This window comes from Oncorhynchus mykiss, chromosome 7 (assembly GCF_057628025.1).
Source record: "Oncorhynchus mykiss isolate SJ-2025 chromosome 7, ASM5762802v1, whole genome shotgun sequence".
NCBI lineage: Eukaryota > Metazoa > Chordata > Actinopteri > Salmoniformes > Salmonidae > Oncorhynchus > Oncorhynchus mykiss.
The window spans coordinates 55473595-55485763 of NC_143028.1; the positions used below are offsets into that span (position 1 = coordinate 55473595).

Consider the following 12169-nt stretch of genomic DNA (forward strand, 5'->3'; position numbering starts at 1 on the left):
CTAACAATGTAACAAATAATACATAAAAAAACAAAATACTGCACAGTTCCCTAAGGACTAGAAGCGAAGCTGACATCTCTATCGGCACAGCACAACAAGATGTGTCCAAGCATGTCTTGTATGCTGCTGCATAAATTATGTAACATGCCAGGGAGATATGTATACTGTAGCTAAGAAAGTAATACTACGTGTATGTTGTGTAGTAAGCTGTTAGTAGCCCATGTGCCTCACCCTAATAATTTGGTCTATTTTCCCCTCATCATTTGTCTACTGCTCTGACTTCGTGTTGCACAAATAGCCTAGAACCTGTTTTTGAGAAATGTAACCACTTTTGTTTAAGCAAGTCAGCCGTATCAGCTAAGTTTTAAAAAAAAGCTGAATTAACCGTTTCGCTGCCAGACAAGGCCCCGCTGATAGCCAGGTGTAGATGTGGTATATTGCAATTAATGTGTTGTTTAGTGTTTTATTGTGTAGTGGCTTTGCTGGCATGCATCCCCCCCCCCCCCCTCCCCCCACTAAGATTTGTAAAAAACATGCTAAAATTGCCACTGGTTGACACACATGCATATTGAGATCCGTGCACGTAACTCGGACTGGTGTGTAACTCATGCATTGATGTCACTGGGAGATTTGCATACAAATGATGTTACACACAGTGTTCCAGATAGGGTTGGGTCCATTACAAGAACACTGCAACAGGTGCAGGTCTACAGCTGTATAATATGACAGTACATACCGAGATGAGGAAGAAGACCATGCAGGTGAGAGAGAAGCCACTGGTGTAGCCCAGGTACCCTGAAACAACACAGTGACAACATCAGAACTACTCACTCTCAATATTTCCTCAATCCCAATGCTAATTATAGGGAATATATACAAACATTCCCAGTTTCATGACAATGTGTTTGGGTGTGAGATCATAAGCGTGTATGTTCTTAGAGGGCCCAGTGGACTAAACTAAACAGGACTACATCTCATTACTTTGCCCTGGCAGCATGGACTCTCTTTCTACTCTCTGCTCTCTCTCTATCTTTCTCTCCTCTCTCGGCTCAATTCTCTGAAGGAGAGAACCGCTTAACAAGAGGTCAGTACTTCTCTCCCAGCCTCCCACCCCTATCTCTGCATCTCTCACCTTTCTCTACTCTGTCTTCCTCTCCATCTCTCTCAGTCTCGCTCTGCTCTCTCTCTCTTGTGTAATTGTATAATGAGCAGTTTTTGCCACTGCTATCCCAGTGACATGGGCATACATAAACAGACAGAGCAACACGTACGGGAGAAAAACACAGAGACTCTTACTCTGTCACTTGATGAAAGCTTTGTAGACATTTCACTTTATTAAAAAAGAGAGAGCTCATTAAATGGACATGAAGCTAAGGAATTCTGAGCTGGGTAGTTTTACATTTTCATAAGACTGCTGAGAGTAACATTATCTGAAATGACACAGTTTAGCACAGATATCTACTTTAAATCCATCCTAAAACAGTGGGGGAGTGTTTGCCATGTAACACAAGAATAAAGAGAAAAATGAGAGGGGGCAAGAGAGGGGGATTGGGAAAGAGACGGAGGAAGAGAAGGAGGGGGAGGAGAAATGAGACAGAAGAGAGGACGGTCACTGGTTTTAATCCTTTCTATCCCTGGAAGGGTTATGGGAATCACAACAAAGAAATTAAATGACTGTTCAATATGAATTAAAAAATATAAATATATATTTCAAAATATTGAGTCATTTTTCACATGTAAGCCAAAAAATAAATGTGGAGAACCTTCATTTACAACATAACAAGAAATGTAACTTATGATTATAAAATTGTTAATTAAACAATTATTAAGGTTCTCACCTAGCTGCTTCATCAAAGCCAGAGGCAGGATGACACTGATTGACACCATGATGACCAGGTAGTTCCCATTCAAGTACCACTCACTGGAGGGAGAAATGGGGAAGAGAGAGAAAAAGGGGGAGGAGAGGGGGTGAAGAGAGAGAGAGAGAGACATGTTATATACATAACTCTGTTAAAATAATTTATTACATCTTTAGTCCTTATTTGTAAGGGAAATGTTCAATGTCTCTGCGATGTTAAATGAAAGGAGGAAAACTCCTTGCCAGTTAAGCCATCAGGGATAAGGATAATATTCCCAATGGACTCACCCCCTGAGGAACTCACTAACTGTTCCCTTCAATTCCCACGACCACCTATATGTAAAATGTATGTACGCATGCCTGTAAGTCGCTTTGGATAAACCATCTGCTAAATGGCATACAGTATATTATAGGGATGTGACAATTCACGATATGCACCGGACCCTGATTTAAATGTTTAAAATATGACAGCATTGGTCTGCTGACCCCAATCCAAATATAGCATCATAAAATTGATTCAAACGTTACGAATGGCTGATTCCATAACATTTTGTTTCTCATATTACTTTCTACTTTCTGAAAATACCTGATATTTTGTGACAATTGGTGCGGCCTCTCCAATAGTGTCGAACTAAAGGCATGTAACTGTTGACAGTCATTGATCTACAAGTAATTTTGCATTCCGTAATTTGCTTGGTTATTGTTATCAATACGCTGTTGAAAACGATGTTACATGACCTAGTGGTTATATCCTTCCTGTTTGGCCCTGTCCGGGGGTGTCATCGGATGGGGCCACAGTGTCTCCTGACCCCTCCTGTCTCAGCCTCCAGTATTTATGCTGCAGTAGTTTATGTATCAGGGGGCTAGGGTCAGTTTGTTATATCTGGAGTACTTCTCCTGTCCTATCCGGTGTCTTGTGTGAATTTAAGTATGCTCTCTCTAATTCTCTCTTTCTCTCTTTCTTTCTCTCTCTCGGAGGACCTGAGCCCTAGGACCATGCCTCAGGACTACCGGGCATGATGACTCCTTGCTGTCCCCATTTATGAACATTTGAACATCTTGGCCATGTTCTGTTATAATCTCCACCCGGCACAGCCAGAAGAGGACTGGCCACCCCTCAGAGCCTGGTTCCTCTCTAGGTTTCTTCCTAGGTTTTGGCCTTTCTAGGGAGTTTTACCTAGCCACCGTGCTTCTACACCTGCATTGCTTGCTGTTTGGGGTTTTAGGCTGGGTTTCTGTACAGCACTTTGAGATATCAGCTGATGTACGAAGGGCTATATAAATAAATTTGATTTGATTTGGTCAAGCACGTTAATGTTTCGGACATTTTCGGACTGCTAAACAACTATTGATTTAGAACACTGGAGAGTTATCGCAAGTCACAAAGAAAACAGGAGCTGCCTCCACTATTCCAGCACCATTTCAACATCATCAAATCACCTCTGCTTAGTCTAATACATTGACAACTTAAAGATACCAAAAACAATTTAGTCCAATCAACGTAAGTTAAATACGATGTGGCTGTCCATGGTTCTGATTTCTGCGTGCGTGTGCGTGAGCGTTTGTGCTTGTAGAGTAAAGCCTATGCCATCCTCCTCTATTTCATGTTGACTGTCAAACCCTGATCTGTTTCACTTGTCTTGTGCTTGTCTCCACCCCCCTCCAGGAGTCGCCAATTTTCCCCATTATCCCCTGTGCATTTATACTCTGGACTCTGCCCTGGATTACCAACCTCTGCCTGCCCTTGACCTGACGTTTGCCTGCCCCCTGTTTTGTAAATAAACATTTGTTATTTCGAACTATCAGATCCCAGGATAAGACCCAGATGCAGACAGTTCAAAATAACAAATGTTTATTTACAAAACAGGGGGCAGGCAAACGACAGGTCAAGGGCAGGCAGAGGTTGGTAATCTAGAGCAGAGTCCGTAAGGTACAGAACGGCAGGCAGACTCAGGGTCAGGGCAGGCAGAACGGTCAAAAACCGTGAGAACTAGAAAACAGGAACTAACGAGAAACAGGATTACCGGAAAGAACGCTGGTAGGCGTGACAAGACAAGACGAACTGGCAACAGACAAACAGAAAACACAGGAATAAATGCACAGGGGATAATGGGGGAAATGGGCGACTCCTGGAGGGGGGTGGAGACAAGCACAAGACATGTGAAACAGATCAGAGTGGGACATTGATGAAACAGTCTGTCATACAGTACACACGTTTTTTGTTGTCCTAGGCTACCTGGCTAAAATGCTTGCTCGCTAGCCTAACTTTAATTCATGGGCAACATTAGCTAGTTAACATTAGCCTTCTACGTACATCTAGCTACATATTGAACTTCCATCCTCTCAGCCCACAGGTACAACAATGTATGAATTAACAGTTGGATTGTAACCACAGAATTGTGGTTATAATCATTGGCCACTACAGAGTATTAACAACAAAAAACAAGTCCAAATCCCTATCTCTATCCATGGCTAATTTAGGAAAGGGCCAAGTTTAGTAAGCTGGCTAGCTAGCCACCGGAGAGGACAACAACACAACAAGATAAAACAAAGTTTCTGTCAATTTAATATCTTGGGATTTGATAGGAGTGATGCCAAATCCATTACACTCTTTTTTTGGTGCGCCAGGATCATTCACAGTTGAGCTCGCTCGGTTTAGCTCAACATTAATTGACACATTTTTAATACTTTTTTTCCATGGAAGGCCAGATGTCCGCTGACTTCGCTTGCCTTTAATGCTATGGGCGGCAACAATGTCATACTCATTTGGACCAGACAACATCAGATAGATGGCCTACAGGCATAGAGACAGAGGGACATTGTTTCGCTCGCTCTGTTGCTTTCTCCTCTGAAATATATTCAGCCTCTTGTGAATTGAAGGAAAATGATGAAACAGAGAGATGAAATCTAAATGATTTAATGTTTATTTATTTTTTCTTGGTCAATTTTTTGAGGAAGCCTGGCTTCCCTTGGCATCCATGAATACATAAAGAGAAATCACTTTTGCGAGGCACACCTCATGACTAAAGCGTGAGGAGAAACGCCTGGAAAAGAAAGTCATTACATTTGCAAACGGTCAAAAAAAAATTTCGAGATGGGGGTGAAATGGAAAGTTGTGCTATTCATTGGCTATGTCATAGCTAATTTGTAAGCAATAAATATTGATACACAAACATCCAGCTCAGAGAGGCCCAGCTCTTGAGCTCTATCAGCAGAATGGACAATGAATGGACAATGAATGTATTTATGCAACAAATGTTTGTTCATCGAATCGTATCGCATCAATCCGAATTGCATCAATTCAATTTGTTCTCTAATCAAACCGAATGGCACCGAATTGTTTCAAACTAAAACGTATAGCTCTGTATCGTATCGGAGCCCATGTATGTAGATACGTATTGATTCGTCTTGAAAGGGAATGATGCACATCCCCAATACATTATATATATATATATATATATTAAGTCTTCCCAGAACCATTAGACCAGGGATCATCAACTAGATTCAGCTGCGGGATGATTTTTTCTTGAGTGCATGGTCCGGGGGCCGGAGCACAATTACAAATAATTTGTAGACTGCAAATTGATCGCAAGAAGCCTAAACAGATATAATATTTGACTGAAACGTAATAATTTCAAACCTTGCTTACATTTGCCATCTTATCGGCTCTTAACCAACCATGCCATTTGGTTCGCTTTTTTGCGTTGTTTGTAACATGTTTGGTACATAATATTGCTGCTAACATCTCTTATTGCCGAAAAGAGCTTCCGGACATCAGAACAGCGATTGCTCACCTGAAACTGGACAAATCGTTTTTCTTCAATGAGCTAGATGGGAGGGATATAAACTCAGCAAAAAAAGAAATGTCCCTTTTCAGGACCCTGTCTTTCAAAGATGATTTGTAAAAATACAAATAACTTCACAGATCTTTATTGTAAAGGGTTTATACACTGTTTCCCATGGCTGTTCAATGACCCATGAACAATTAATGAACATGCACCTGTGGAAAGGTAGCTAAGACACTAACAGCTTACAGACGGTAGGCAATTAAGGTCAAAGTTCTGAAAACTTAGGATACTAAAGAGGCCGTTCTACTGACTCTGAAAAACACCAAAAGAAAGATGCCCAGGGTCCCTGATCATCTGCGTGAACGTGCCTTAGGCATGCTGCAAGGAGGTATGAGGACTGCAGATGTGGCCAGGGCAATAAATTGCAATGTCCGTACTAAGACATCGCTACAGGGAGACGGGACGGACAGCTGACCGTCCTCACAGTGGCAGACCACGTGTAACAACACCTGCACAGGATCGGTACATCCGAACATCACACCTGCGGGACAGGTACAGGATGGCAACAACAACTGCCTGAGTTACACCAGGAACGCACAAACCCTCCAGTGCTCAGACTGTCTGCAATATGCTGAGAGAGGCTGGACTGAGGGCTGTGCGTTACAGGGAAGACATCCTCCTCCCTCATGTGGTACCCTTCCTTGCAGGCTCATCCTGACATGACAATCCAGCATGACAATGCCAACAGACATACTGCTTGTTCTGTGGGTGATTTCCTGCAAGACAGCAATGTCAGTGTTCTGCCATGGCCAGAGAAGTGCCCGGATCTCAATCCAATTGAGCACGTCTGTGACCTGTTGGATCGGAGGGTGAGGGCTGGGGCCATTCCCCCCAGAAATGTCCAGGAACTTGCAGGTGCCTTGGCGGAAGTGTGGGGTAACATCTCACAGAACTGGCAAATCTGGTGCAGTCCATGAGGAGGAGATGCACTGCAGTACTTAATGCAGCTGGTGGCCACACCAGATACTGACTGTTACTTTTGATTTTGACCCTCCCTTTGTTCAGGGACACATTATTAAATGTATGTTAGTCACGTCTGTGGAACATGTTCAATTTATGTCTCAATTGTTGAATCCTGTGATGTTCATACAAATATACACATGTTAAATTTGCTGAAAATAAACGCAGTTGACAGTGAGAGGACGTTTCTTTTTGTGCTGAGTTTACTACTACAGACACCTGACCAGGCCCAAATCCATGTGATTCGCTGGAGAAGGAAACTGAAATTTTGTGGGAAAAGATCCGGGTGCCTTGTGAGGATCAGGCATTTTGCTCCATTCATCTACACACACTACTCCATAATGACAAAGCAAAAACATGTTTTCCAGAGACTTGTCCCGAAGCCACTCTTGCGTTGTCTTGGCTGTGTGCTCAGGGTCGCTGTGAAGGTGAACCTTCACCCCAGTCTGAGGTCCTGGGGACTCTGGGGCAGGTTTTCATCAAGGATCTCTCTGTACTTTTCTCTGTTAATCTTTCCCTCAATTCTGACTAGTCTCCCTGTCCCTGCTGCTGAAAACAAATCCCCACAGCATGATGCTGCCACCACCATGCTTCACCGTAGGGATGGTGCTAGGTTTCCTACAGACATGATGCTTGGCATTCAGGCCAAAGAGTTCAATCTTAGTTTCATCAGACCAGAGAATCTTGTTTCTCATGGTCTGAGAGTCCTTTAGGTGCCTTTTGGCAACCTCCAAGGAGGATGTCATGTGCCTTTTTACTGAGGAGTGGCTTCCGTCTGGCCACTCTACTATAAAGCCCTGATTGGTGGAGTGCTGCAGAAATGGTTGTCCTTCTGGAAGGTTCTCCCATCTCCACAGAGGAACTCTGGAGCTCTGTCAGAGTGACCATTGGGTTCATGGTCACCTCCCTGACCAAGGCCCTTCTACCCCGATTCTTCAGTTTGGCCGGGCGGCCTTCCCCATATCTGTGCCTCGACACAATCCTGTCTCAGAGCTCTACGGACAATTCCTTCGACCTCATGGCTTGGTTTTTGCTCTGAAACGCACTGTCAACTGTGGGACCTTATATAGACAGGTGTGTGCCTTTCCAAATCATGTCCTATCACTTGAATTTACCACAGGTGGACTTCAATCAAGTTCAATGGAAACAGGATACACCTGAGCTCAATTTCGAGTATCATAGCAAGGGTTGTTTTTTTATTAATTATACATTTGCAAAAAAAAATATATATAACTGTTTTTGTTTTATCATTATGTAGATTGATGAGTAAACATTTTTATTTACTACATTTTAGAATAACAGAAATGTGGAAAAAGTCAAGGGGTCGGAATACTTTCTGAATGCACTGTATATCTAATAACCTGAAAATTATCCATATCATATGGGTAGACAAATAATGTCTAATCAGCTATCATTTTTTTTAGGATGCAAACCAGCAATAGCTGTTAATTGATCCTGTTTTGATCTAATGAAATGGATGTGGGATTTTCTACAGCCTACAATCAAGGCCTTTGCCAGTCATGAAGGATGAAGGGAAAGGGGGATACCTAGTAAGTTGTCCAACTGAATGTTTTCAACTGAAATGTGTTTTCTGCATTTAACCCAACCCCTCTGAATCAGAAAGGTGCAAGGGCTGCCTTAATCAAAATCCACAGCACCTGGGAAACAGTGGGTTAACTGCCTTGTTCAGGGACAGAACGACAGATTTTTACCTTGTCTGCTCAGGGATTTGATCCAGCAACCTTTCGGTTACTGGCCCAATGCTGTAACCACTAGACTACCTGCCGCCCCAGAAGCTAGGCCCCTCTTGATTCTCACTGGCGAAGACTCAACTCAAGTTAGGGGTTATATTTCAGACTCTCCTATACCACTTTTCCCAACATGTTATACCCCAGAGGTTGTAAATAAACCCTTTCTAAGCTGATATAACTCGTATCATTACTATAGGGCTAATACCTTCATCGATATTAATATTTTCCTTGGTGCCCCGACTTCCTAGTTAATTACAGTTACATGATTAATCCGTTTAATCGCGTAATAATAATTACAGAGAGTTATTTGATAAATCGTCTTCAGTTTTAATGACGTCAAAGACACGACAACACATAGAATCCACTGGATTACTAATACTAACCAAATCCACCACATCTGAGACAGTGGAGGAGGTTCATCTCATATTTTCTCTATGACAGAATCTGTATTCTAGAGTTGTAACCTGTGAGAGTGGTCCATTTGTTGTGCTGTCAGTGTCAAGCTGCCCCACCCCAGCCAACCATCTTGCCATGTGACACAGTCACACATCATCACAGAGACGGGCAGAAGGGACTGACCTTCTGAACCACACAGAACACACAAACACACACTCACGCATGCATACACACACCACAGCAATTCCAGACACAAACATCAACCACAAAATACTCACACAAACAAACTCTCAATCCACATACAGTATTAACACTTCAGGAAAAGAGCAGATATCTGACAGCCTGGTTGGTAAAACACACACACAGCCTTGGGCGCTGATTGATCTATGGCTCGTTCTGTGGAAAGCTCACACACACACACACAATGTCATTCAGACTGAGAATATGAGGCGTTCTGTGTAGCTATAAAACATTTCCTGGACATTTTATTTTTTACCTTTATTTAACTAGGCAAGTCAGTTAAGAACAAATTCTTATTTTCAATGACGGCCTAGGAACAGTGGGTTAACTGCCTGTTCAGGGGCAGAACGACAGATTTGTACCTTGTCAGCTCAGGGGTTTGAACTTGCAACCTTCTGGTTACTAGTCCAACGCTCTAACCACTAGGCTACCCTGCCGACATCATTCAGTTCAGTTAGCATCATAAACACACTGACAGCTGGCCATAACACAAGCCAGGTAGGCACCATATACCAGAGTATAGACAGTGCATAGAGGCTGCTACAGTGAGGCTGCTACATGATGTTTCAGGGTAAAGGCCATTGTCTTTGTGCTATCAGGCAACCTGCTCTAGTCTACATAGTGTTATCCTCTGGTTTACGTTTCAGCCGTGGAGCCTGGCTGTGTAATGACGTGTGTCTGTATCAGTGTGGCCAGGCTGCCCTCTTCTCCCAGGGTTGTTCTCACACACAGCTGTTCTCAGGCCAGCTGCTTGGCATGGGTCATGGTGACAAAAAGGGCTGCAGACCTGTCAGTGCCAGTAACACCTTAAAATTAGATTGGCTCAACCTGAGAGGAGGTTTCCCCTGTGGTGGTTTAACACTGGCTCAGGATCACTGGAGGAATTCACATGCCGTTGGATCATATCTCCTTCTGCTGAACTTTAATGCCCATCCATCCAACTGGATGAAAACACAGGCAGCCACCTTCCCCTCCCTGCCTGATACATTAAGAACTGTTTCAGAACAGTGGCGCTCTATGTTACGGTTGTAATATGTAAAGAATAATATGTTACTCACCCTGATGGCTTGTCGACCCCCAGGAAGGCCTGGATGACCAGAGGGAACTCATACTTCACGATGTACAGGTAACTGGACATGGCTGTGGGAGGGACACACAGAGAGACACAGCTATTAGTAATAGTATCACACACATGTATACTGTATACAGACATACACACACATGCACACACTCACACGTATACACATGCAGTATACACACGCAGTACACACACACAGTATATACACATACACACTTAATCCTTGTGCAGGCTGTGCATATTATCCTGGACAATAAATATTACAAAATACAAGAGAGACAATCATATTCCAGCAAATCTAAATATATCTTAAAACACACACTGACACACACGCTAATCCCTTTTCTCCCATTCGTATTGAATACTTTGATGTTGTGCTGATATATCCCCTTGAGAAAACAATAGATAACATAACTAAAACAGTGAATTCAGTATCTCTGGTAATCTCTGTGTAGCACAGGTTAACATGGTGACAAGAATGCAAAATGAAGTTCTTGCTATGAGATATCACAGGCATAGAAAGTAGATTTTTCCTCAATGAAGTAGAGAGAGCTAGAAAGTTGAGTATCTGCCAGGCATGCAGAGATGCGTGTCACCACCTGGGTGTCAGAAGGGAGGGAAGGAGAAAAGTAGTTGACTGTCATCCGCATAGCAATGATGGAAGAGACCATGTGAGGATATGACGGAGCCGAGTGACTTGGTGTATAAGAGGAGAGGGCCTAGATTACTGGCCGGTCTTTCCTCCATCCCCTCACACAGACTCAGAATCTCCTCACCTTCCCTATACACACATCAGGGAGAGAGAACAGAAGAACAGCAGGAATGGAGAGATGCAGAAATAGAAAGGGGCATTACTAATAGAGCCAGGCTGCTCTCAGGGGTACCCACTGACAAGGTCATATGACGATGATTATGATGACACATCCCCAGAGAGACACTGTGTGTGTGTGTGTGTGTGTGTGTGTGTGTGTGTGTGTGTGTGTGTGTGTGTGTGACAGAGCCGTCACCTCCGATGTTCTGCAGTGTGATGGCGATGCCGGCAGCCATCTTGCCTGGCGTTCCAAATGCCCTTTGGCCCAGCTGCTCATACGCCCGGATACCTGAGGCACAGTCATAAAACACATTCACATACAGAACTGTACTGTGGCGTAGAGCATGTTGGGCACTGGGGAGGGGGATGTGAATTCCTAGTGATCAGTCTAACTAAGCATATGTTGAATTTTTTGCAAAAATGCCTTCTTGAACATGTACACTTTCACGTGTATTAGTAACGAACTTGTATGTCATCTGTAAATGCAAATACAATTGTTAAATTACGAGCCTAGTTGGTTTAACCATGGAAAAAAACAGGAACCTTCCTGATAGCCATGATTGGCTGAGATAATGCATGGGCTGGACATGCTGAGAGATGAGTTCTGATTGGTCTGCCATGTCGCAGGCTGCTCAATATGTGTAGATAATCTTTGCTACCGTTTTTATTATTTTATTATTATAGCCATAGAGAATTGCAAAAGTATTGCTATTGCTCTCAACAACATTTCCGCCCTGAATTTAGCAGGTGCAAGATATGTGGGAAAAAGTTGTAATGGATTACTTTCTGGAGGACGATTTTGCCATGCTGACCCTCTCTGACCCTGAAACTGATTCCGACGCTGAGGAAATCCCTGACTTAGGTAAAAACATTTTCATTGAACCAGACATTGTAGAGTCTTCTGATGACAATGATTGGGAAGAAACTGAGATCAACAGTGTTGTTGTCATGGAAGAAGTTGACTGAGTTTGGAAATCAGTGGAACGCCTGGTGGAAGCAGAGCATGAGAACAAGGTGAAGAAAACTCTGACGTTTGATTACGGAGGGAGTTGAAAAGAGAACACAGAAGGCTGTTGTATAAAACACCTGTCTTCCAGATTACATCTTTAAACTAAGGGCAACCATGGCATCCATGACAGAGAGAGATCTAAAGATCTGATGATTCTTATGGCATTGCACACAGTCAGTGTGAACTGGAGTGACTTGAATCAATGGCCCAAGCAAGCT

At 43.1% G+C, this 12169-nt stretch overlaps 1 protein-coding gene across 2 annotated transcripts in view; it reads right to left on the bottom strand.

The window, feature by feature from the left end:
* LOC110528155 (sodium-coupled neutral amino acid transporter 3) overlaps positions 1 to 12169 on the bottom strand; it is a 67829-nt gene that overhangs the window by 16199 nt on the left and 39461 nt on the right. For both annotated transcript variants that reach the window (XM_036983702.2, XM_036983703.2), the window contains 4 exons: positions 11139 to 11231; positions 10112 to 10193; positions 1839 to 1921; positions 737 to 795 (listed from right to left, as the gene is read on the bottom strand). In XM_036983702.2, the coding sequence (XP_036839597.2) occupies positions 737 to 795; positions 1839 to 1921; positions 10112 to 10193; positions 11139 to 11231 (317 nt within the window). The remainder of the gene's footprint in view (positions 1 to 736; positions 796 to 1838; positions 1922 to 10111; positions 10194 to 11138; positions 11232 to 12169) is intronic.